At 38.6% G+C, this 27,994-nt stretch overlaps 1 protein-coding gene and 1 long non-coding RNA gene across 3 annotated transcripts in view; one reads left to right on the top strand and one right to left on the bottom strand.

Moving 5' to 3' along the window:
* GRXCR1 (glutaredoxin and cysteine rich domain containing 1) overlaps positions 1–8,837 on the bottom strand; it is a 37,088-nt gene extending 28,251 nt beyond the window's left edge. The window contains exon 1 of the mRNA XM_066184954.1: positions 8,427–8,837. Within this exon, the coding sequence (XP_066041051.1) occupies positions 8,427–8,822 (396 nt within the window). The 5' untranslated portion in view covers positions 8,823–8,837. The remainder of the gene's footprint in view (positions 1–8,426) is intronic.
* Positions 8,838–10,878: 2,041 nt separating this feature from the next.
* Positions 10,879–20,727, top strand: LOC136290582 (uncharacterized). 2 transcript variants are annotated; one of them, XR_010721227.1, is made up of 4 exons: positions 10,879–10,969; positions 13,175–13,332; positions 15,199–15,319; positions 20,346–20,727. It is a non-coding gene; the product is annotated as an uncharacterized lncRNA (long non-coding RNA). The 2 variants fall into 2 exon arrangements; XR_010721228.1 differs by lacking the exon at positions 15,199–15,319.
* Positions 20,728–27,994: the final 7,267 nt, after the last annotated feature.

Raw genomic sequence — 27,994 nt, 5'->3', positions numbered from 1 at the left:
TTCATACTAGGAATGAATAATGGTTTTTCTGTCTTCTTTCTTGCCATGCGTGAAATGAGTCTCTGCCTCAGTGACTCCAGATGTTCAACTGTGACCATTTCAGTTGCTTTCTATGATGAAGGCTATAAAGAGTCGTGCTGTGGCAGTTTATCCACAATATAACTACTGCATCAAGCATAACCACAGGATTCCTGTTTGGATGGGGAGCTGTAACTTTACAGCTTCTTTTCAAAATCAACAGGCTGGGGATGCTGTCCTATCTATTATTCCTCTTACAAACTTGGGAAAAATTCATTGAGGTTTGATTTTCATGTTTTATACTACCTTGCAGTGGATGTTGCAGCAATTAGAAAGGTTTTCATGTGTGAAAGCCATACCCTTTTCCCTCTGGTTGCAAATTCCATTCTAAAGATTGCTTTATTATATTTCAGCTACAAAATTATGATGCCACCAAACATTGCAGTTACAGGCTAAAGTTCTACTCAAGAAAAAAAATTGTCTTTTTGGCCATTTCTTTCTATCATGCTGTTAATCATGTACCTTTTTTTGGTGCAGTATGTAATAAACTGCTAACCCTAGTAGACAAATGTCACAGCAAGCTGTTGACAGACTGGAGCAGTCTAGCAACACAACACCTGTGGCACATATATATTTATATTTTCTAGCTTAGTGTATCTGCAAATCCTAGATCAGAACTGAAACAGTTTTGAGATCTATGAACTAAATAATGGGATTTTAATGCACTTAACTCATTAGAATTTTTTTTACAGATGTAATAAAGGAGCTGGTTTTCATCTTCATTATTACCAAATTTCTGCAATTGCACAGCTGTGCATTCTGGGGACAAATTGGCCCAATGTAGCCAAATATTTGCATCCATGTTTGTGAATTTTTAAATAAAACATACTTAACCTAAGACATTCAAGTTCAGTGAGAACCCTGAAATGTTTGGTTGCAGAGTAATTTATTTGTACACAAAATTACGGGTCAGTGACCAAGTATGATGCTAGGAATTAAGAACATAGGAAGAACATAGGTAATATATTTGATCTTTATGTGTTCTACAAAATTTGTATTAGCTGTGTTGAAGGCATGCAAAGATTCAGTGTCAATGAACTAGCAGACAGCCTGTTGTACCATATGAAAGAAAAGTGAATAGCCCCAAATTTTCTTGATAGTCCTAGCTATAACAATACTTCAAAACACATTTCCTCCTTATCTTCCTGCTGAGTTACCAAGTTGAGTTTCACAGATGGCAAAAGACAAGAGTTACTGCTACTAATTAATGATTAAGACAAATCAGTTAATCTTTTTAATCTCTGTTGGAAGAGGCCAATTCAGGAAAAAAAATCTACTCTTAAAATAAGTAAAAAGAAATTCTGTGCTAGTATCCCAAAATATTTTTGATAGGCTGCTTGTGTAACATGACCCTTTTTCAAGTTAGTTTGAAGTAAGATGAAGCATTTTCCATGTTAATTCAGAGGCTGAGCACCTTATTGAGCAATCCCACAAAGGAATATTGTGTAAAGATCCCAGAGCAGTACATAGGATCAGACCTAGGGCTCGTCTGGTATTCCAGGTCATCTACCAGACAGATAATTAAGAGTCTGGAAAGCATATATAGTATTTCTTACTAATACTGTTTTATTTTATGACTATTTTCAGCTCAGAGAATTTCCTGAAGCCAATATGACAGGAATCCCACTTAGTACAACCAGGAAGCCTTTTCTTCCATTAGGCATTTGCATTCATTCTTTCGAAAAGAAAGCAAATCTATTTTTAGATTTAAAGAGAGAGGATGAAACGAGGCAGCAGAACATCATTATTTGCAATCTCTCATGTCTTGAATACCTGATTCAGTCTCCTCTCTACCTCTTTTCCCCAACAAGAAAGTCACAGGCTACAAGTTTTTCCAGGGTACCTCCATGCTGGAACAATGTGATCACTATAGTGCTTAAGAGAAAAAGGAAGGGAGGGAGGGAGAGAGGGAGGGAGGAAAGTGAAGTCAAGCATGATGCTGAAGAACACAGTAGTATTTGGTATGGCAAGTTAAGAATCAGCAGTTCTGTGTTCTACTCCTGCTCCAAAAACTTATTCTCACTATCTTGTAATTGTCTGTTTCAAAGTACATCTCTCACCACTGCCTCCTGCAGACACGGTTTGTAACAAAGCAGCTTTTTATATAAACATAAGTATACATATAAATATATTATATATAAATATATAATATAATATATATATATATATATATTATATATATATATAATGCATGTGTATATTTTGAAAATGAGACACATGAGACTTTTTTAACTCAAAATTTGTGTATTACTTTCAGAGGTTTAGATAGTTAAACATCTATTTACTGATCCTATCAAGTATATGTCAAATATGTACTTCAAGTCCAACAGAAGTCCTGAATAGTTTAGTAATAGACTTGTGTGACCTCATGTGAACAATAGAAAAACAATATCATAAGAACTGACCAAATACAGGTTCCAGTTAAAGGCTCACAGTCCTGGCCATCTTTTTAAACTCAGTGTGTCTGTTCAGGCATCCACTCTGGAAACCACTTCTAATAGCTGTGAAATGATCAACAGCATCATCTGTATCACAGTCCTATGCACTGTGGTCACAGATCAAAGCCCTTCTGAAGGTACAGCTTCTGAAGGTGGAGCAATGCTATGCCCATTTCAGTGGTGATCTAGTTGTCCTTCTAACTCTGAATTTTCTGTAACAAGCAAAAACCTGCTTTTCATAATCACTTTATCCTCCATGTCACTGCAATTTTTCCTGTTCTCTAGTGGATTTCAGTACAACACTGTTCCATAATTAGTTTTCCAGACTCGCTAACACTAGGAAAATACACTGGAAGTTTGTAACTGAGATACCTGCAGCTCACTGGTATTTATGTCTATCCATATAAGGGACATTACTACATCAAATGCTCTATAGAAGCAATCCAGTCCATTGTTTTCTTTTGTAAGCTAAGTCCATTTGGGAGTCAGAGTTGTGTGTGTATGAAGGAGAATATGAAGGCGAAGTTCAAGAGAGTTTTTAAAATCTTTGTCCATTCCTAGGAAAGGATTTTGAATTCAAATAGTCCAGTGATTTCTGGAGTGTCAGCACTGATCATCAGCTGATCAGTGAGAAAGAGACTTCTCTTTATCAAGTCTTCAAGTCTAATCAAGACTTCTCCAGTGAAAGTGCAAATCTCTCTTTCTCCTCTCCCCAGATTTTTGGGGATTGTAGTGATATATGCTCTAGAGGCTGCAGTGGCATACAGTGTGCCACCCACCCTAAAAACCTTTGCTTGTACTGCTACATAAGAACCTTTCCTTAACATCACTTTGCAGCTTCTGACTTCTTTGGAAGATGCTTCTGACTTCTTTGGTTTTGCTTCTGTATTTCACTTTATTTTGTTTGTGGTACTAGCTAGCCCTATCAGTTTGTAAGCTCTGCATGTCCTGCTGTGTATTCACTTTTCCAGGTCAGCTATGAGTAAAGATAGATGGAAGTGCTCTTAACCACCCCAAAAGACCTCTTCTTAACAGATTTCCACATGATTCTTTCCCACCTTTCTCTCTAAACATTAATAAGCTCATTCTTCATCAGGCCAAATGATGACTTGTACTTCACAAACTTACATGTGAGCTCCATCTGAGAATCTGTGCTTGGAAATATTGTAAAGACTGAGTGTGTTATGTCTGACCCTTCACCCGTATCTGCTCTGACGCAACGCTCACAAAGGCATTCACCAGGTTTGTTAACCAGGCCTGCCCTTTTGCTATAGACGTCAGCAAGCCCTGCCTGAGAATGAGTTCTGTGGCTAATTTAGCAGAACCTGACCTTTCAGAGGAGGTTGGAAGGCCAGTGGAGTGTGCAAGTATGGGAATGGAGGAAAAATACCCATGCTGAAACATGGAAAATGAGGAGAGACCTGTGTAAAACCTTTGGCTGAACTCTATTACATTGCAAATTGGGATAGAAACCCAGTTTGGCATAAAATGATACTTGAACTACCCAGTAATATATTAGAGAAGCCAAGGGTTTTTGCTCTATGTGACTCGGCCACAGCCATAGGAATGGCTTAGTAATAAAAATTAGTTGTGAAGAGAATTATATTTATTTCAAGGAAAAAAGAACTGTTTCTCTACTACTTTTTACAGAAAGTTACAGGAAATTTTCATATCCATTGGCATTTAAATGGTATTGTAATATTAAAATACAAAATTTCTGGTAGTGCACTGAAATAAAACCACAGTTACTTCAAATATGCAGAGAAGGGGCTTATGCTTTTGACACAATTGGCAAGTCGTGTCCCCAGGTTCAGATCTGCCAACGCTGTCAGCTTTAGTCTCAGCAGGAGAAAATTTATACCAAGGAGCTGCATGAGCAGGGAGACTGGGAGCTCCAGCTCCCTCCTGCTTTTCAGGATTTTCAGCAGTGTGTGTTACTCACAAATAAACTGTTCCCAGCTGTCTGATGCCTGTATTTCCAGCACTGTGGGAGGCTCCCCCCAGGCCCAGGTTAGGTGCTAGTGGAGGTTGTGTAACACATGTGACTGTCCCTGCCCTCCAAAGATGACCACCAGTGACCTCCCTCCCACCTTCCCCACCCAGAGTGGTTGTTACAACACCCATCACCACCCCACCCACCTCTCCCTCACCCTGCCAGGATGTGGTTGCTATGTCAACAGTCTCTTTGTGGCATCCACCCCAAGGAGGAAAAGCCTGCAGGGGTTGCCATGGAAACCATGCTGTTCTGAAGCATCAATAAAGCTGGTCTCTTCACCACCTTTCTTCCCCCAGATTGTTCTGCCTTGAAGCCGAGGCAACCCCTGGATGTGTCCTGCTCTGTCCCACATCCCATCCCCATGGCTGTGCTGGCCCCAGCTGCCACAGCTGCTCCCACTCATCCGGCAGCAGCTTCACCAGGGCACAACTCGCTGTGCAGGGATGACATAAAGAGAGGCCTTTCACTGTCACAGTGCTGCAGCAGCTCTCATCTGGGGACAGACAGTCCTCGGACAGAGAAATGTGAAGGGCTCAGCTTCCCAGGGAGTAGTGGAAATGAGAGGTCGCAGATTGAACAGGTGAGGGAAGCGCTGAGTGCATGACTGTGGGAAGATGTAGCAGGGGACACACATCCACTAGATATACATTCTCAGAGCAGGCTTGTATCATATAGCAACAACAACCAAAAAGACCTTCTCATCTAGAAATATTTCCTGCATTACACCACTCTCTTCAAATTGAAAAAAGTTCCAGAAAGCGATTTTTTTCAGATAAGTTTGTTGTGGGAAGAAAGTGTCTGAACCAATTCTGTAGAAAGGCTGTAGTAAGAAAGTGTGAAAAAAAAAAAAGTATTCACAAATCCCAATATTTCGATAGAACATTAAAATACTCAAGTGCTTTTAGCACAGGTATTTGAACAGACAAAATTAAAGGTCTTGACTGCACAACATAATGAAGCCCAGTTAATGAATCCCTGCTTACCCCTAGAATATCTGAGCAAAGTGATTCGCTTTAAAGGATCTCTCCTGTATCACAGGGACCCTCTAAGGATTTGGGGAAATAGTACATTAGAGTTTGCAGATATAGTCTGAAGAATCAGAATGCTGATACTGCAGAAAAGCCACACCATAGTTTCAGGGGCACAGGACACTCACACACATTCAGTATTTGGCTACTTACATACACATTTTAGTTAGGAAGTGATGTAGTAGGTACTAAATAAGAAGCGTTTGCATACAAGAATTTATCAGTGTTTAGAATACAGGATTGTCAAGCGTTCAGGTGCATACTCCGAGATTAAAAATATTGACTTGACACTAATGCTGAGAAATATACAATGAGTTCATCTTATATGAGTTCCTGCTGCTGAATCATCAGAGGCAGAGATGGACTCTCCTCAGTGAGGGGCACTCTCCTCTTAACTGTTACACATTTGCTGCTGCTTATCTAAGAGAAACATGTAACTGGAGATGACCTCATATAATCAAGGGGGTAACTTAGAAAAACGCCCAGATCAAGAGATTTTGTGTTGTACCTGCCAACAAAGACAACTTTCTATCTTACTAAATCTTTGAAAGAAGAACTCTTGCTGTTCTCTAACTGGTATTACAGCTCGGTTAATGGTCTAGAGGATGCCTACAGAAAACTAGAAGTCATCCTCTGATCTCATTCTAAAGGCCATTATTTCATTTGTAGTTGGATGGATTTCAATCATATTTCTCATTAGGATCGAGCAGTTTCAAATCCATCTCAAAGTTAACCTTTGGGTTTTGCTCTCCTCTGTACTCACCATGTGGCATACAAAATTGGCTCAGAGTATCATATAAAAGATATGCAAACCATCATTCTTTTTCACTAGACTTAGAACTTCGTCTGTGGGGAAATGGGCATTTGTGTAGAAACCTGAAACCATTATATTCTCTGTATTGTTAAATATACGTCTTTGATCCAGTAGGTGCTTAATGTAAGAATATACAGTTTTTTTCTGGAAATCACTCGTCTAGATCTGCCTAGGAAGAAGCTTCTCAGTTCCACATATATTTTCCTCATCCACTTTGAAAACTTGCCTTTTCTTTTGGACTTTGCAATGCCTGTAGCAGAGAGTTTTTCATTGTAATTACATGCTGTATGAAAAATTGTTTGGTTTGTTTTCATCTGATAATTTAATTTTTCTCCTTTCTTCCACAGTAAAATCTTGTCAATAAAAAACATCCTAATCATCTTTTAAACCAGTCATTATTTTACAGGTTTTAATTAAGGAATGTTGTGGTAGACTTGGATATGTGTAATTTTCTGAAGTTATAAGATGGATATGCCTTCTTTCAAGAAAATACTTTCTTCTGGCAAAGCACCTCATGGAAATAGCACTGGTCCTATCATTAACTCTACTAGGAATACAAGAAGCTTTGCAATCAAAGTACATTTATTTCAGTCCATGGGCCTTTCCTGAAGAAATTCCAACCTAAAACTGGGGATAGAAAGAGCAATAAGGCAGGGGCACTAGTTAAGGTGCATACATCTTTAAATGGGTCTGTTTATTTAGCTGAACCGAATGTCTTGCTTAGTGTTACTGATGTAGTAGAAGACAGCTTTGAGAAGGGAATGAGGCTAGTGGGGTGAAATTGGGTACTCTGCATAGTGAAATAGCACAGAACAGTGGAATTGGAGAAGAATCCAATCATGCCTCAGTTAATAACTACTAATTCAAATCCACTTTAAAAAAGCAAGTTTGTTATAAATTTTATCAGAATAAGGAATTAAGGACAAACTCTTCCATGAGTAGCTTGAAAGAAAGCAAACTACTTGAGTGGTATATGACATGAAGTAAAGAACAAAAATAAACAGGAAATTATTCTGTGAAACTTCAGCTTCTAGAGGAACATTCATATTGACAAAAAGACTGTTAAATTAGGTACCACACAGAGGATGAGTTCATATCCAGAAGCAAGAGAATGTTAATCTATTGCCATTAATGTAATATGAAATTACCTCATTTCAAAGTAATTTCAAAATGCAAAAAGAGTTAATATTAATATCAAATTCTCTATGATTTAAAACTGCATAAAAATTTTAAAATAATGCCCTGAAACCATCACATGATAATTTAACTAAAAATCATAATTCAGGATTCTAAGAACTTCAGAAAGAGTCTGGTTGCACAATTGTTGCTATCTGTGTGAATATTAATGATTGAGAGGCTTGAATAGCATATACAGATAAATTATATATATGAGGTAAATATTTTAGAACTTTTATCTTAATTTTTCTGAAGGCCTGTGTTTCGCTGACTAAGGCATTAGTGTGGCATATACTGTTTCAAATACAGATATTCTGCTCCTTCTACAAAATAGATAAAAAACAGACATAAATAAAAGAGACCTCCGGCTAAGATTTCATTCCCCTGAAATTTTCATGTGGGAAAACTGTCATTGCTGCCACCCTGCACCTAGTTTGATCTACTTTGCAGATTAAACAGAATGGAATTTGCAAGTATACATATTTACATGTAGGGGACAGTAGATAACATTGTAAACTCATTAGAATTAGTATAATAGGAGTGGAAACATGACACATCCCTGTACAGGAGACCTGTACAGATCTCCAGCAAAGCCCCATTTAAATCCTCGGTTACATTTCTTTCCTAATCCAGACATGGGAAGCACAACATATATATTTCTACTCAGCAAACATTAGGTCAATTTTGAAAAGCAAAGTTCACAGTCAATATCAAGTGTGGAGCTGTTTTATGCTAGAAGGACCAATGAGCCTCTCTTGTGCAAGTGGATAGCAATGGGAGTGAGACAGAATATTGAGAAATCCTAAATGAGAGCAGTTTGAAAAAAGGGAATAATAATGTGTGGAGTTAAAAGGGACAGAGAGAGAGCTTACAGCCAGAAGATCTGCATCACCCACCTGAAATACTTTCGCCAAATTGTCAAAAAGGGCTTGACCAGCGCTGACTTTATGCTTGACTCCCCTGACTGTGCCATTTTTGCTGAGGATGTTGACTCGCTTTGTACCAAACCCCTTCTCTTTAGTGGCTCTGACCAAAATGAGCAAGTCATCCTGCTCATTATCATTTTCATCCCCCTCCGACCCTACGTGTCCATTGTGCTGCCCGTCCACCTCGCTCAGCCGGCTGGTGTGGTCAGTCTCGGAGCTGCTGGCACACTCGGAGTCCAGCGAGTCGGTGGCCTCGCCATCGGCGTACACCTCCTTCAGCACCCGCCCGCTGTGCGAGGACGCCACGCGGAACCGAACCTTCCTCAGCAGCCTCTCACTGTCTGCCTTCCCCTCGCCTTTAAACATTGCCTCCTCCACCGATATCAGCAGTTTGCATTGTTCCAGCGTGGTGCCCATTGACTTTGCCAGTTCGTCACACTTAGCAACAATATCAGCGCTGTTTTCTGCTGACAGGGGTTCTCATATTAAACTAAGGAGGGCTCCCAAGAAGCCACTGCCGTTCTGCAGTTAATAATGGATGCATTTGTGCTATGGTTACCTTTAAACTAAAACCTGTAAAGTGATCCCATTAATTAAATATTAAAAAGACATTGTGTACTTTTTAGCACTAAGGAAGAAAGCAAGGAAGGGAGAAATTATATTCATTGATTAAAATAAAGGAAGGGAAGGGAAGGGAAGGGAAGGGAAGGGAAGGGAAGGGAAGGGAAGGGAAGGGAAGGGAAGGGAAGGGAAGGGAAGGGAAGGGAAGGGAAGGGAAGGGAAGGGAAGGGAAGGGAAGGGAAGGGAAGGGAAGGGAAGGGAAGGGAAGGGAAGGGAAGGGAAGGGAAGGGAAGGGAAGGGAAGGGAAGGGAAGGGAAGGGAAGGGAAGGGAAGGGAAGGGAAGGGAAGGGAAGGGAAGGGAAGGGAAGGGAAGGGAAGGGAAGGGAAGGGAAGGGAAGGGAAGGGAAGGGAAGGGAAGGGAAGGGAAGGGAAGGGAAGGGAAGGGAAGGGAAGGGAAGGGAAGGGAAGGGAAGGGAAGGGAAGGGGATTTCAAGAAGCATTTGGACAATGCTCTTAGGCACAAGGCATGGCCTTTGGAGTGTCCTGCACAGGGCCAGGAGTTGGACTTTCATGATCCTTATACGTCCCTTTCAACTCATAATACTCTGTGATTCTGTAATGAACCAAATAACAGCAATTACACAAGTTTATATGAAAGCAGTTTGATTTGCTAAAAAAGGCAAAGAGGAAGAGTTTTTCACAAGATCTACAAAGTCAAAACTGCTTATGTTTATTGCACCTGGGGGAAAAATGAAAAACTTCAGCACTTGAATCAATGATAAGCACATTTCTTTCATCATAACACTTAACATCTCCACCAGCCAAATCTTATTCACCAAAGTTTGCTTTGTACACAAGCTTACAGAGATTTGGCTGGGAGGTCCTACTTGATGGTTTTCAATGCTAACCTTTTCACAGACTGGTAGAGCAGTGGAGAAGCAATTAGTCAGAATTTGTTGCACAGAGTAAAACAATGTTATTAAATAAAACTGAGCCGTAGCTAGTACCACACAGCAACCACAGCTTATGTTCTGTTTTGTCAGGAAATGGGCAAGGGAATCTGAACCAGAAGTAGGAGAAAGCTAATTAATCGAGGTAGCAAGAACCAGCAATAAGAAGTAAGATAACTTGGATTCATCCACAGGGAATCACATTGCCCTATCCTAGCAAATCACAAGTAGTGGTTGCCACAGTGTTCAGCACCCATCTCTAGATGTAAAAATAACCAACCCACACTTGAGGTTTCTGGCTATGTCTACTCCATATCATGTAGTAGCACCTTAAACCCCCAAGCTGCTTCTGAGTTTGCATGGTGATTCCTACTTACAGTGCTATTTCTGTTTTCTCCACTTAAAGAAAAATGCAGCATTAAGAAGTCAATCCCCTCTCACTTTCCTGACAAACATTCCCTAGACACTCTCTATAGCTTCACTTTCTCTCTAGACTCGTGAATACTGAATTGCTTCCTGAAGTCTGCAACTCCTCATCATGAAGGCACGAAATGAGTCCCTAGATGCTCAGCCAACTCAGAATGGCAATGTCTTGTCCTGGGTTGTAGTATAGGATGTGCACAAAGTATCCTATCACCATTTTCATGAACTGTTGAATACAGGTGGGGCAGTGTTTTCCCAGACCCCCTCCCTCTGGGCCATTATCTTCTCTTAATGGCCCATCAAATGCCTTTCCCATGACTCATAGATAACACCCTCCGGGAGTTATCTCTGTTTAATGGGCCATCAAGGACCCTCTGCATGACTCATCATCCCATTGTGAGATGCTCCCCCCAGAGGGAGGAACCAAGCATTCTCACCCGGATATAATCTGGGGTTTGGGACAGTACAGGGGGCCCTTACCCACTGGATTCCCAGAGGAAGGGAGCTACCAGACCTTTCTACAGCATCACTGCTTCAGGAAAACCACCTCATCTGGACTGCTTCCATCACTCTGCTCAGGTTGTATTCTGACACTGTCAGTGGTCTTTTGTATTATTGCATCTATTTTATTTTACTTTCTTTCCTTTCTTCCTATTAAATTGTATCTCTGACTTGGAGCATCTCATTTGTTTTGCTTTCAAACCACTACATGCCTGCTCTCACAAACTGCAGAACTTCAAGCATCTGAGGCATTCTGGTCAAGATTTTAGAAATGCAGGTTCAAATCTTTCAACAATTATGTGGGGGTTATTTTTATTTATTTTGAACAAGAGGCGTGAAAATACTGTTCTTCAGCCCAAATAAAATCACCACTTTCAAGGCTGAAATCTAAAATTACTTATTTCCCATCCACAGAATGTAAACACAATGATTAGTGGCATTTCATAACACTAGTGTCTGCCACACTTCTTTCCAAATAAGATGATTCACTGTACTATTAACTACTAAAATTAATGCAGAAAAAATAGGCCAAAATAATAAGTTACAAGAGTTAAAATACATTGTTACTTATCTGTCAAAGAAGAGAAACATCAAGTATCAAAGTCTGTACTAATATTGAATACAGTTATAAGAATCTTTGTGAAATTCATTTGAGGAGGAGGATGCTGAATCACACTGATTGTGTCATAGCCACTTGCCCACAAGAGTTTTGACAAGAAATATGGTTCATTATTACTAAAATGTGACTCAGAACAAAGAACATTCTCCAGGATAACAGATATTTCAAAGTATATTTTATGGAATTATCCAAACAGGGCTGCAAGTTACCTGGAAAAATTACTTAGCCTGCTACCTATGACAAAGTTAACTATACCATAGTATTTCCATGATTTTCTGAGTGGCTTGGAAACCTGCAGTAATTAAATTTGTTCATATCCATTTTTATTTAAATAATACAACCCACCTGTTTTTCAATTAATTGCCACACATTAAAAAGTCTGAGCTTCTATAAAAGAAATATTTTGCACAAAAATTTTGTTATATTTTTATCTTCTCCAGTTGGCACTATATATCCTTTAACAGAAATTATTTTACTGCTGTTGCAGGCAATGAGGGAGCTTGTACTGTCTGGAGTGCAAATAATTTGATGCTACCTGAGTGACTTAAAAAGTTAATGTAGTGTTGAATAAATGCAGAATTAATCAGTACCACATTTTAAAAACACTCCAAACACTGCATCTTGTTCTCTGTTAGTAGGAAATTAGCTCATTGTGGTAATTCCAAGAATGGCAATTCCATTATTCACTGGGAAATATTTTCATGTCTGGTTATGACGAATAAGAAACTGTATCCACAAATTTCTCTGCAAAAAAATAATTGAGCAAACTGGAGTGTGCCTCTTCACAGAAGCATTTACATGCATAAGATTTCATCCTCGCGTTCCAGCTGTGGACCTTCTGTGAACAAATATGTGACTTGGGGGCTAAGTGCACATATCCAGTAGCAAACAGATTACAAACTCTGCACAGGTTGTATTCGTGACATAAGACATTTGAGAGCTCAAGAACCTGAGATGCACATATTTGCACCATCTGCCTGGGTGCATGTTCTCAACAACAGCAGAAAGGATAAAACTTGACTAAGCACCTCTGTTCCTCCCATGGACTAAAACTGTATTAAATGCTCAAACTAACCCCATTTGTGCAGTTTGATGCTGCACCCTGCCAGCTGCTGTATTTTTGTTTATCATTTTTAACTTTCCTACGCACACTTCTTTTCATTCAAAGGCTTACCTCATTTAATGAGCAGTATCTATTAAAAAATAATGTGGTGGGGGTTTCCAGTAGTGAGATATTTCTTGTCCATGATTATTACTCTTCCTGAATCATTTGGCTATTGTTAGATTTTGTTTCTGCTTAGCTTGGTTCTAATGTTCTACCACTGACTAATTTGAGGGCAGGGTGTCCAGCAACCATACAGTCAAAGCACACTGAAAATGAAGTGTCTCTAGAGAGATCTTACCTGAACAGAGAAGCACTCTATTAAAAAAAAGAGCAAACACTTAAACCTGGTAAATAAGCTATTTCATCCCTTGCTTTTTATGTGACTTTGTTTTCATTTCACAAGAAACTGGACCAACCCATTACCCTGATGCTGTGATAAATAATATGGCTGCCAATAAAATCCAGATTTTATCATGTTCAATATATCACTAAGTTAAAAGGAACAAAGAAGATTATGCTTCTGCTAGTTTTTGACTTCTGATGCTTCTGTTTGACATAGAACTAAGATACCAGTACTGAATGAAGACCAGGGAACAGATGCTGCACATGGCGAACTGAAAGACAAATATCTACTCTGAGACTGACATCTGAGAATTCATGCTCCATGAAAGAAGGTACCTGCAGAGGCAACTCATCACATCTTCCATCCCTGACAAAGTAAGAAAGTCTAGATAATAAGCTTAGTCTCAATATTTACCTTTTAAATCACTGATATTAGGTCAAGTGAGGCAAAGCCTTTAATTCTTTTATAATGAAAAAACTAAGCTAAAGTAGCAATCACATTATGCCAAGTAAAACCATTATAGTTGTATCAGGAAACGAAAAAAAAAAAGCAGAAGAGAATAGAAAGAAACTCTAATCTCATTTATTATTCTGATGTAATTTCTTTATAGGTAAATCTTGCTTTAAAAGTTCATCATACATATACATATTTCAATTTCTACAGCTTACACAAGTAAAAAGCTGTCCTAGGTGTTCCATTTCACTAAGTTTGGAGCACTACCAGCTTCACCTCAGGAAAAACCACAAATCAAGAACAATAAACTGTAGCAAAATGTTTGAAAGGGTATCTAGACAGGTATTAAGAAGCCAAGATTGTTTGCACTTTTCTGAAGAAGTATAGAATGTGCTCTTTGAAATTACTATAAAAAATGTACCTCGTGACATTTCCATGGATCAGAGAATCAAAGGCATAAAAAAATAGAATTTGTAGCATTCAAATAGCAGCAAAATGGAACCTGAATCACAAAATGAGACTTCAGCAGAAAAAATGTCAAAAAAAGAGGTAAAATGGGCTGAAATCAGCAACTGCCACCTTCATTTCTGAATACACAACCATTTTAATAAACGGTTTACCCTGTAACAAAGCATTATATGCTCTGTTTTGATGCACAGTGTGTGCAGGGCCATTTTGTGTGATGTATTTTCAGGTTACTAAGTATATATATCCAGTCTATAGGTTGACTTGATACCATCCACACTGGTGTCATTCATCATTAGAAGGATGGTATGAATTCACAGGACATGTCTTGGGATACTAATTTTTTTTTCCACTCTACAAAAGACTGTTTGCAACTGTCTCCAACTCTATTACACTGGTAGTAATCAGAAGCGTGTTCTGTAATCTCTAGTTCTTAATACAAAATTAGCAGAGTATCATCAGGACACAGATATTCCAAACACCTGGATACCCCTTCTGGTTTTGAGGAGCAGGTGTTTTGGTTTGTAAAAGCATGTGTGGTAAGCTGAGTTTGGTCATTTTTGCTACAAGTAAGTAAAGTTTGTGAAAAACAAGCTCTACGCTTTAGAGATTACAAAAGCAGATAATTTGAACAGTGAATGCTAACCAAATTGTTTCTATCCTAGAAAGATTTAGTGCCTTTCCCACTTGTTCAGAGAAGGAATATTCCCATTCACTAAGTCAGCAAAGCATCTGTCTACTTTTCTGCAGGTCCAGAATAACTTTTTATCTGTAGTTATGTTCATGGGGACACTCAAGAGCATGTTCAAATCCCCAACAGGGAACTCTTGCATCTGGCAATTGTTTGCCAGGTGTAGCAGCTGCTAAATGGAAGTAATACAGACAAGAACAAACCAAGCATACTGTTGCTATTGTAATGCCTAATTATTCATATGACAAGTGCTTTTACATACACTGTAATTTCTTTTTATTTGTGAATTTCATTTTTCTGTTAAACAATTATTAGACAGAATGTCAAGGGTTTTGTGTCTATATTTCTGTTTACATTAGTGAATTGGATGCATTTTTTTTTCAATTTATATAATGAAGGAATTAAATTAATGAGGAAATCAATACCTGTGTCTAGGCCATGCACACAAGTGCACAAGGACGTAGGGAGACATGGAAACTTTCTGCTGTCCTTTTTGCGAGGGTGAGCAAAAAGTATCCATTTCCAAAATCTTTAGTGAGGAATGCTCTATTTGAAAATACAGACAATTAGTATCCAGAACTTTAAATTCACAGCCATCTCAACAGTTCAATCATCTCTATTTTTCCCACAGTAGATTTCCATAGGACTCAAGTTGCCAAGCTAAACACAGAAACAGGAGTACATGGAAAGCTTCTGCCATTAACTGGTACTTCAAGACTTAATTTGTTTATTTACTCTGGACAAAGTAAAAGGTCAGCTCTAAAATATGTTACATTTTATCTGAGTCATGCAAGGCAAAGACCAGTTTTCCTTCAGGAGAGCCTGGAAAACACTTATAACCTACTAACTATAGTAGTAAGAATAGTGGCTGGAAATTTTGTTCCATGTCAGATAGCTGATAACAAGCACTATTTTTTATTACTTCTCTTACCTAGCCGGTGTAAAAATTCATTGTTTGTAGCTCTTTTCTAGTCATGTAAGTGGTCACCATAATAGATGTGTAAATGTTAGCTGTTTCTCCAGAAGCTCTAGTCTGTAGATAGATGCTAAAGTTTTTGGTGGACACAAATTTTACAGTCTAGACTAGAACTGAATTCCTATGCTGAGCTCCATTAAGAGCTCTGTTATATCTTCTCCTGTGTTCTAGTAGAACAAGAAAAAATAATGAGAGAAAAACATCTCCAATAAAGCAGACATTTGTAAAGGAAAGAAAAACATTGTTGTGAAAAAAATTATTGATTGTATCGATAAGAAGTATCAGGGAAAAAAACTTCAATTCAGCAGAGAACAAAACAGGCATGTCGTAAGATGGACTCAGCTAGACTGTTTCTTCATGTGATGCACAGGTCAGATATTGAAATAGACATTTAGTTCCACCCACCCAAGTAACACCACCAGTTTCTGGGGCCACATACGCAGTCAAGAAGTTGTACTTGGGGGTAGGATTATGTACAGAGTGTGCTCCTCTCCAATAATCCACCTCCTTACTGACAGGCAAGTCCCAGGGAAGGAGATCAGGATGCCAGAATCTAGGACAGTGCACATCTGAGGGTCAGCGGAAGGGTTGCTAGGCTGTGGAGCAATCATTAAAAAAAAAAAAAAAAAAAAAAAAAAAGGTTGTTTTCTGTCTGATGATTCCAATAGTTCTGCCCAAACTCCTCTGAGCTTGGATTCACTGTCATTTACACTGGAAACTATAGGTAGGCCTGTGTTGAGAAAGAAAACAATTGAGATTAGAAGATAATAGCAGAGCAGAATATTTTGTAAATTCTGCTTGTAAATATTCTTGTAAGTTCTGCTTAAATTTCCTAAATGTGAAAATATCTTCCAATATTTTTTTTGGTTAATTTATGACAGTTTTGTTTGAAATCTGACCTAAAATCTGATACCACTCATTCATCACATGTCCCAGTCCAAATACCAAAACTTTGGTATTTGGAACCTACTACAGGAAGCACTGATTCACTAGGAAGAATATCCCCTCCTATATCCATACGGCATTTATCATGGTTTCAATGACTAAGGAACAACCAGGAAACTTCAAAAGATATATATATCTCTTGCTTGTAAAGAAAAATGACCAACGACAGTTTTCAAGGCTCATTTTCAAGTATTGCAAACAGCCCCTCTTCATTGCAAACAAAGATGAAAAAAATCAGCATCAAAGCTTTGGAGAGACACCTCCATTCTCAGAGCTCCACATGAAACAGTTTCAGCAGCAGCAGAGATTCCTGAACCCTGTCCTAAAATTCCTCAAACATCTATTTCTCTTAGGTCCCACTAGAGATATAAGCCATCTTTCTGTGTTTGGTTGATTGAAAATATAAACAAGACAAGTAAAAGGAATAAAAGGACTTGGCATTCTCTTACTTTGGAAAGAACTAACACTCTAGTGAAATTCAGTTTAGTGCTGCTCATTCTCATGTGATTCATAACCACTTATTAAGTACCACAAGTATGCTTTCCAGGTTATCCATGTTTATGGGTAGCTTATCTGGTTTATATAGTACCATCTATATAAAATTTCAAATTCTATCAAATTTCTGCCATCTTTTAACTCATAAATACATGCACATATCAGAAACAAAATCCTCATAGCTCTTTTTATAAAGTAGGTATGTTAGGCCTACATGTTGCTTTCAACATTTTGAACTAACTCCAAGTAGGCCATTGAATGCTGCACTGCTAAATTTTGAAGGTGGTGGTCTTCCCCATACATATTGTCCTGTTCTGTTAAACAGCTTCTGAGTCCTATTGCTGAGCTCTAAACTTCATTGTTGAGTAGCCTTATTTAAACATACCTCCCAAATATTCCTTGGAGGCAAGAAGAGTTTAATTACAGAGTTTTCATTTAGTTACTCAAACATTCTCAAAGAGAAATTAAAAGGACTTATGACAACTGTGAGTAGGCTTATGTTTTCTTGAATTGTATCTTAAGTTATAGAAATTTCTATAATTTCTAGGTTGGTATATATCCATCCAGATTTTTTGGATGGGCAAAAGTTATTTTGGAGCCCTTACTCTGAGGGAATCAATGCAAACAACATGTAAGGCAGCCCTTTTTTGGGTCAGATTTGTTCTCCTGTGGTAGTTACTGCTTGCAGACTTGGAGAGACTGGACTGTTAATGTTTGATGACTCAAAAAATCGACCATTTAACAGCTCTGATGCAGAGAGTGTGCACACCTTGGCTAGAGGCTACAGCTGATTTTGAACAAGGGAAAAGGCTGACAACAGGCAAATCCTGTGAGGTGGGATAGTGCTTTTCATCAATGTCCTCCCCTATGCAATGGCTGAAAACTGCCATAGATAGGTACATACATACATACATACATACATACATACATACATACATACATACATACATACATACATACTGTGTGAAAACTCCCCTTCAGGAGCTGTGCCAGGACAATGACACATAGCTCAAATGTATTTATCCCTGCTGATGGGCCATAAGGGGCCGTGACTGACTCAACTTCACCGATGGGAGAGGTGGCTGTAATGTCTTAGAAGGTGCCCTAAACCATCAAAGACTCCTGAAGTGTCCCGTGGTCCAAAGTAACGTTTGGTGTGAAACTCCCCACCTCAGGGCAGGTACCTGGGCATTCCCACCCAAACCTGAGTGAATACAAACCCAGTGGACTCTATGTTTCTTCAGCTTCCCCCACCCTATCGAGACTGAGACCAGCATTTTGACAATACTGGGACACTCACCACTAAGACCAGAGGTAGGTAATAATCAGGACAGGATCCACAGGGTCCACAGAGTCTTTCTTTTCCTATTTCTTTCTCCCTCTCTCTCTCCATTTCACATTTACTGTTACATTAAAACCCACTTTGGTATATGGCCTCATTTGCACCTTAATTTGGCCAGAGACATCTCTCTAATAATTACTATAACTGGATCTTAACAAGATGGAAAATTCTGCTGCTGAGCATATTCTACCATAACCCTTGATCTGACTTGAAGTATATATCTTGCATGCCTCTCTCAAACATTCCACTATGTACTACTTTTGACATATATTTTGAGCCAAAAACATGACTACTAATAAACTATGGCTTTCATGGGAGGAAAAAATATATTCAGTGCTTTCTTCTTATCATTTTTTTCTCCCTAGAAGACCACATCATTATTGTGATGGTAGACAGCAGATACTCTAGCAATAATAATATATAATAATGTAGTTTAGGTCTCATTTCATACCCAGAAATAAAAATGATTAAAATAAGGGAGTTTCATTTAGTTCTATTGTTACTAGCTTATATCACCTGTAGTATTCTTGCTGCAGGTTTCTTTCATTCAAAACATGATAAATCTCTATATGTTTGTTCTCCATGTCTTCAGTTTTTTCAGCTGAGACAAGAAAATTTTCGTGAAGTTGGGTTTTTTCCAAATGCTGTTGTTGAACATAACATCACATTGACTCCTATATAAAGAAGTTGATTTACATACACCGTGATTCCCCATATAGCCATCAGCTGATAGGAAACGTCAACCAATCCTTGAATTGCTGTGCTGTTTTTAATTTAAGGTGGATATGACTTTTTTGTGGCAGAAATATTTATGTATATACAAATATATTCAATCATAGGTGGCATTTCATACAGGCTTCAAGATACCAGAAACATAACAGCCTTTTCTTATGTACCTCTGGGGAGAGTTTAATGGCCATGATTTCCCAAAGGTAAAGTTTTATGATATCTGGAGGCAGAAGAACCGTTCATGGACATAGAAGAGTTGAGAATGGTTTGACTTTTCCACCTGAGAGTGAACCATAACTGAGTCTAGAGGCAAACAAAGACCAGATAGAGGCTATTGGTCTGTTTAATGGCTGAGGTAATTGCAAGAGGGATGAATCAATAAGTCAATTAGGCTCTCTTTTCTCAGCAAACAAATGGGGAATCACCTCACTCAGTGTGACTCAGAGAAACCCTTACTGTGAGCAGAGAAACAATGTCAGCAAATGCTTGTCTGGACTGACTGATGAAACCATTCTGAAGCTGGGTGAAATCACTGCCTAATACCAACAGAAATTCAGAGCGTAGTCAGTGCAAATGAGCAGCCTGGGCAATGATTCACCCACTGGCACAGGGATGTCAGGTCCTGTCAGAGCCAGTCTCTGGGTGATGCTGGCACACAGCAGCCCCAGGCAGGTGCAGGGGGCTAGAGCAACAGAGGAGGCAGGCCTTCCTTTTCTGTTTGCCAACTGAGAAACAGGTACTTTTTGATCTATAGAGGAAAGAAAAGCTTGGAAGGACAGACTACGTTTTTTTTTTCTTCTGGCACGATTGTTTCAAAACCATTGGGAACAAATGATGAAATGAGAGCCAGCTTTTTCCCCACTCTTGAGTGCACCGTTGCTATCATAAATCTAGTTATTTATGATTCCAATTTGCCGTCAGTTCCCTGAGCCATTCATTTGCTATTTAAAAAAAGAGATGCCAAATGTTGTCTGAAAGGAAATGCACATACCATAGCACCAGGGAAAATATTAAAATACGAAGCCTTCCCCCTCAGCTACTCCTAATCTCCTTAGAGGCTGCTCTTTAGAACTGGGAAACATTGACACACTGACAGAGTACCCAGCACTCTGATATTTGAACACTGTTCAATAGGTTGCTTTGTACAATATAATGAATCACATATCTTCAATCACATATTCTTTTGTTGCTGTTGTTATTATTATTGTTAATACTACTATTATTATTTCAGTCTTACTTACCAAGTAAAGCCACCATACTCCACTCTTATCTTGTTTTCTTTTCGTTGCAGATTGGATTTTGAACACTTCAGCTGAGTTAATTCAATTTACAGGCTCATTAACCAGACTGCAAATGGAAAGAGAAGATGGTGTATCTCCACAGGAATTCTCAATGTCTGAATGGTCTCTGGGTCTTAAAATCTCAAAAGCTTCTGGTGCAGTATCAGTCTGATTTCCTATACTTGCAATCCAAAGTGGGATCCAATAGGTGAAAAAAGTGGCAAAGAAACTGAAGGAAAATTGTAATTCTTTTTCCTCCATTAAATATTAAGTTGCATATGGTTTTGTCTGTAAGCGTTCTGGTCAAGTCTTTACAAATAAGGACTGACTGGTCATAATATCTTTTTTTTTTCTTATTTATTTTAAAGCTGTTTCAAAACAAAATAAATAAAATTTCTCTCTCTGATTCTCTGTATTTCTAGCTCTACCTTGATTTGTCACTGCTGAGAGACAATGGCAGCATTCAACATTCATTTCAGAAGGCTAGTCTGAGGGCTGTATCCTGAGCCTGCCTGTACAAACTTTTTCAATGTAGTCAGCCCCACAGCATTATTCTGATCGCATTGCTATTCCACCTTTTTGTTATGAGATTCTTTTTGTGGTTGCGGAATCCCTTCATTTATAAATGGCTTTCTGCTTAGGCTACCTTTTGGAGGCACTTTTTGTTTTGTATTGAATTGTTTTGGTTTTATTAGTTTAACTGTTAACTTACTATTTCTTATTTCTCTGCTCCATGGAGCTGAATTATATCAGGTCCCAAAAGATGCAGCCTTCAGCTGAACACACATATAAAAATGACTATTGCTTTTGTGGTGTGCATTCATCAGAGACAAATTCAAATGCACACTCTCATTTTATAGGGTTTTTACATTTGAAGAAAGTATTCTCAAAGGTAAAATTTCAAACCAATTTTTGGTGAGGTTTTGTGACAGTACTAATTCTGAGTAAGCTTAGTAGGAACTCAGACTGCCTCCTCACCCCCCATCAATGATGTTGAGCTCAAGATATTGACTGAGCTGCAGCACATTTAATTTTAAAATTTACCCTTAGTTTCCAGTTAACTACACACGTCTCAAACAAACCCTGTTCACAAGCAGTGGCCTTTAACTGCCTGGCAGTTAAATGCCTGGTGACTAAATGTCACCTCTTTGAATGCAAAAGGTATTTCATTGTCCAGAACACCGTCCCTGGAACACTGAGCAGCATAATGATTCCTGATAAAACAGGCACCTGGGATGTCTGATACTGCAGTGAATTTTCATAGACATGCTCTGTCACTAGAATGCCTTTATTGTGGTCTCCAAAGGCAAGCATTTACTGGATCCAAAAATCTAGTTTCACTAGGACTTCAATTCCAGGCCAAGTGATTTGTGATATTTACCCTCACAAATCTTTCTGTATCTTACATTTTGAGGGGGAGTTTCTCATTTTCCTGCAGCAGGCTTTGTTTATTTTCAACAAAAATAACCCAGATGAAAGCTAAATCAGCTGGGCAGCTGAAGATTCCTTTTCAAAAAGTGAAATATTTTGGTGATTTATCTCTAGCACAGAGATTAGATTATTTAAGGAAGATCCAGTGAGTGACACCAATGAATCTTAAGTTATCAAAGGTATTTCATAAATGTTCAAAACTACTGAGTCAGGTCTCCTAAAATCTGAAGACCGGGTAAATACTGTACAATTTTAAAATGTGCACATTACTTTTCTCTTTGATCTTGAACTAGTTTGTTACTTTCAAACCTTTCCTTGCAAAAACATGGAGAACCATCACATTTTTTCAGGGAAGCTAAGATCTCCATGCAATTCTTTTTCTGCAGTAGTTATACAGTTGCCCATGACCATGTCCAGGCATGTTTTGAGTAATGACATTTTTCAGTCCTGGGCTGAAGATCACCAGTCATTGTGATGGAACAAAATTGAAAGAATTGCCAGAACTGGTGTCTTAGGATGAGTAGCAAAAGGGTGCATACAGCACCTTGCATCTCTCTTGAACCTCTTCTGTATAGTGCATTGTGTAAGGATAGGCCAGCAAAAGATACAGCCAATAACTCACACAGCAAAAGTTATTCTCTTCAGTGAGATTTCAACACTGAAATCTCACTGAGATCTGATAACACATGGCATCTGATAATCCATCAGCCACGTGCTTACACGGATTTCTACTGTAAATTCTTTCCAGGTCCATATTACTGCAGTGGATAAGCACCTGACCTATTTTAGAATATCTTCACAATGTGATGCAAAAGCATTCATCAGCCACACACATTGTTTATTCAGGGAACAGCTGGATAGCAAATTACCATCCCTTACTGTGCGAGGACTCCAGATGCAGAGGGACCTCAGGAGTGAAATCCTTGACAGAAGCTGGATACAGAACTACCTATAGTTCACATGTCTTACCTAGAATTTTAGTGATAGTATTTTAATATTTAATTGCAGCCCAGGTCAACAGAGACCTTTCTCAGAGGAATGCTCACATTGCCTACTACAGGGGTAGGGGAGACTTGTGACGATCGTGTGAACACAATACACATGCCAGCAGCTAATGAAAGAAACACTCTGATCTTTGAAGTAAACATAGATTCTGTGCCATTTCCCAGATCCTCAGTGATGCTCAGGCACTTCAGTGTTCCAGGACAGACCTAAATCTCATAATAGGAGATGAAGTTTCTGAGCAGCTCAAAGACTACACGGTAACTGCAGTCCTGTACGGCATTTACCTGATCCAGCCCACTATTAGTGCTCAGATGGTGAGACCAGTCTTTCTTGATGAAAAAGTTGAACTTTAGACCACCTGTCAAATTTTCTTTTTTGTTGTTTCAGTCCCTCTTTCCTTTAAAAATATCACAGGCACCCAGTAAGGCACAGGGTTAAAGCCTCACTGAGTCAAGAGAGGGTCAAGTGATTGGAGTTGGGGCTTCTTGTGGTTTCTCCCTTCAGCAGCTTGACAATGGAGGGCAACAGAGAGTACAGCAGGGAATCAGGTTATAATTTGCATGAGCAAATGGGATAAAATTCCTGTCAGAAACACTGACAGGAATTAAGGGCAGGGTTCTTTCATTTTGGAATTGCACTACAGTTTTTACATGTATTTGCCTAAAGATTTTGTAAAAATGCTACTTTTCAAAAAATACTGTTTGTCAAATCTGGAGAAAAAAAAATTCTCACAGAATGCCTTTCCATTCTTTTATGAGCTCTGTATTACCATTATTGGTTCATGTAATACAGATTGATTTCTTTCTTGATAGACAAGGATGTCAATTTTTATACATATTATACCCCAAATAATACAAGGAATGCTTTAAGCAAACACGGTATCCGAACACATTAGAAATATATACACTTTTTTGCTACATATATTTCTGTTCCTTAGGACTTATTACCTATCATTTGATATCATTCATAGGCCTGAAAAAAACATTCATTCTGGGATAAAAGTCAGCAGCATATAGTGTAATGATATAACTTAGAAGAATACCATGATTGTATTACTGAAAATACGTATGTACTGTAAAATGCTGCTTTATACTGATAAATAATTGATTTGAATAAACACGAAGCTTAAACCCAGTTTTGGTTTTATGTGACTACAGCTGGAGTAGATGTATGCACATGCACACCCACTGGAATGAAATGAGTGAATGTGTCTTGTTATTTTACTTTTTGAGAGAAAACTAAGATTGTTTCCTCTCTGTTGATGCATAGTTGCACCCCTTACTTCATAAGACAACACTAGCCAGCATATGAGGTGACATTTCAGGAGCAAATTGGTTTCCTCGGTGCACAGTAATTGAATTTGGTGCCGTCAGCTGGAGTCCAGTCTCACTTCACCTTGCAGCAAATTAGTAATGCTGATATTCTTTCTTTTTTAACAAACATATATTGGATTTCACATGTGTTTCACAACCTCTTTGCCATGTGCTGTGCAATATGACAAACTATTTGTATCCGTGTTTCAGTGTCAAATTTGAAGTCCTTCTACCTCGCTTTCTCTGTCCGAGCTTCGCTCAGCTTGAAACATTTTTCCCTAACTTTCAGGCAGTAGTAACAAGAAAATAAAGCAGAATGAGAAAGATATTAATTGATATAATAATTTTCATTAGTTTTACATGCAATGATTTCATTAGAAGCAAATATTTTATTATGGCAAATTCTCTGAAAGCCTTTTAATCAAATTCAAAATTCCTGGCAAATAGAGTAGTCAGAGCAGAACCATTTGCATATTAAGCAAATTTTTCACAGTCCTTTTTTAACTCCACTGCTCTGATCCCCTGTTCATCTGCTTCCCCACTACTCATGCCTTGCCTCTTTGCCTGCTTCTTTCTGATCTCTTTTGTTGATACTTCCTTGGAATCTCCACACTACTTTTTACAGTAAAATAAAACTATTATTTAGAATGTCTAGCTTGTAAACTTTCAGCAATATACATATTTATTTCAGTAAGTCCTAAATTATCAGCTGTATGAAAGAAATACATAGTTCCTCTGACTGGAACAAGATAGATCACAGCCAAGTTATTTCCCACCAAATTTTCAAATTATGCAATTTGCTATTTCAAGATCAATAGATGGTGTAATGCAAGAAGTTATTTCATACCTCCCTGGGTCCTGTAATAAAATAGTTTTATTACAGCAGATTTTTATGTATTACCCTCAAACTAACTGTAGAACTTCATGTGTTATCTTGGGAACACATGTGTTATCTTGGGAAACATATGTATTCCTATTGAATTGGCTGATACTTTAACAGTGCTTTTTTACAGCTTGACCTGAGAAAGTTATCTGTCTTCAGTGTTCCTAAGAACCTAGTATTTTTAGGGGGAAAGTGTAATATTTCATTTGATCTGGGCATTTCAATTATTGTTTCCTTTGCTGAAATCAAGAATAAAACAAAAGTTATGCAGGAATAAGAAATTAAATTACACTTTCAAATTTACCTTGAACTGAGGCAATGATTGCAATGCCCATTGATTAAATTAATTTCTTACTTAGATATTCAAACAATCTGACAAGGCAGAAAGTAATTTTGTACTTAAAGTCCAACACTGCAAAGTAAGAGTTGATATTTACATCTTTACGTATGTTTTCCTTTGGACACTGATGCTTTATGAGTCTAATTCACACTCTCTAAATTGCAGGATTGAAACATACAATATTGAAATAATGATTAAACATTTACTGATTAGGCAATACAGGGCTAAGAAAGTAGTTGCCTAATAATATAATTAAATAATAGGCATATCACTATTTCTGATTTAGCTGCATAATTTTGGATAATTATTGCATACAATTTTAAAGCTATCATCACTCAAGTATTATGAAACACACACAACTACTATTTGAATTAGAGCTCCATCACCCCTTTTCCTCCACCACTACTTAGGACATGGCTGCAAGTCCATCTATCTTTACTATACCCCACAACAGCTCTTTCAGGCATGGATGTGATGCAAAGCACTGTGGGTTTTCTAGGAGAGCTCCCTCCAGCACCCCAGAAGACAGGCCAAGATCTCAGTTTACAAGTCAGCTCCACGGTTTGTAGATATTTTTGCTCTTGGCATCAGAAAATTCACCTCCTCCTGAGTCCCTTACCTGGTATCACTCCTCATTCCAATTTATTCTATTTCCAGAACCGCCTTTTTGCCACCCTTGCACCTCCTTTCCCTTGACCAAACTCTTCCTTATGAGCCAGAGAACAACCAGAACTTTTGCTTGAAGGCATATCTGGCTCCTCTTCACCTCTGAGTGTAGTGAGATTATCTTGTACTTGTAAGCCCCTAGATAGTGTAGGATCCTTCATCTAGGCGCTAGAAGTCACCAGCTTCCATCCTTTCACTTCTCCAGAGGTTGCACTTACCTTAGGACTAGGTGTGGACACTGTGCACCCTTTTATCTCCTCTCATCCTTACCTGACAGCAGCAGGCACCCCTAAGTTTCTCAGAGGTTTCACAGCCATTATCACCGATCCTGGATCTTGTCCCCAGAAGGCCCAGAAGCTCCCCAAGCAGAACTGCCAGATCTGCAGCTGCCTCTTACAGCTGTGCTCATGAGAGTCCCCACACCAGGAAGCACTGAAACCCTGCAGAGTAGCTAAAAGAGCACAGAGTCCCAATAGCTTGGACCAGCTTAGAGAAAACCAAGCCCCATGAAGCTTTGTAGAAGTGAGATATCAGTTAGATAACCGCAAGTATCTGGAAAAGCTTAAGCAATCTCTGTATAGGTAAGCTCTGAATTTGGAGGGGAAATATTTGCTGCTATGTTTTTCTAAGTCTCTTTTTCTAGACCAGTCACACTGCAAATCTGAATTTAAACTCTGAATATATACCAAATGTACTAAATCAAAAGGCTGTTTCTTATGGCCATGTGTTTGCAATCCTATGATTCTAGTAGCAGAAGAGGGCACAAAAGCTTTTCCCAAAGACTGACCTATTTATTGTATTGGCCTGATGCTTCAGGTTATACACACTGATGTTATGGACAGCCAGAAATTTTGGACTATGGCATGCATCTCTCTGACACACTATCCCAAAGACTTTTCTTTGTGGCCTTATATTTTGTTGCATCCCTTGACTGCAAAGTTATAGTTTGATACTTACTACATGTGCAGACCTGGAGCTCAACTAGTTATCTGCCTCTCAGGTTGTGTAATGGAAGGTTCTGCAGATACCAAATTAAACTGTGATCATGGAAAGATAAAAGAAAGCAGTCATGAGATCAGGCATAGATCTACAGAAAATCTTGTCTGTAAGACTGAGTGGCCTCAAACATCCATGCTGTTAAGCTTTGTAGTGTTTTTGATTCCCAGTGAATGCATGCACGCTGCTCTGTGGAGCACCCTACAGGCTTGCAGTCCAAATGATGTTCATCTGCATTGCTGCAATGCAGGATGTCCTCATGGTCTGCAAAGCTTTTAAGCTAAATGGAAATCCTGGGTGTGGACTGTGCTTACATTGTCTCTTAGAGCTCACTTGCCATACGGACAGGATAACATATCTATCTATCAGCCCTGTTCTTGGGATAGACATGACAGACAATATTGAAACTGCAGGTACAGTGCAGATGAAACATTTTGAGTTAGGATGTCCAGCAGCAGAGTTTTCTTACATGCTTTTTTTGCAGTTCATTCATTAGGATATTTGCACAGATGGGAGAAATTTATACAATATAATCTGAAGAATGTAAATATGCTCAGGGCAAACACAAACCTGTGGAGACCTATAAAGAGAAATCACTACATTCTCAGCCTCCATTTTATTCATGTTTTGTTTACTATACAAACATGAAGAGGCAGAGGTGATGAGGCATTTGCTCAGGAATTATTCAGCACCATCTGGCATCTTGAGGTAATTAGTCTGCACTGTATCTCCTTTGGAAACCATAGCAACTCTACAATAACTTTATTGTGTTCTCTGATGATGGCATAATAAATAATAAGTGTCATTGCTATAATATACTAATTAATGCATTTTCAACTGCCCAGCTGCTGTATACAAATGTCCTGACATTATTATGGGTTTCTTGGTAAGAAGTGTTTGCAAAACAGAAAAAGATTCAAAAAGAGCATAATTTTGCACGACCTCACTCCTAGATAAATTCAAGAAGGAAATGGTACATGATTTAATTGATTAAGAATTGTGGGAATCAGCCAGTCAGTCAACATG

This window comes from Chamaea fasciata, unplaced genomic scaffold, assembly GCF_029207755.1.
Source record: "Chamaea fasciata isolate MVZ Bird 193981 ecotype frontalis unplaced genomic scaffold, bChaFas1.0.hap1 SCAF_6, whole genome shotgun sequence".
Taxonomy (NCBI): domain Eukaryota; kingdom Metazoa; phylum Chordata; class Aves; order Passeriformes; family Sylviidae; genus Chamaea; species Chamaea fasciata.
The sequence above is the reverse complement of the archived record's forward strand: the minus strand, read 5'-3'. Positions and strand labels throughout refer to the sequence as shown.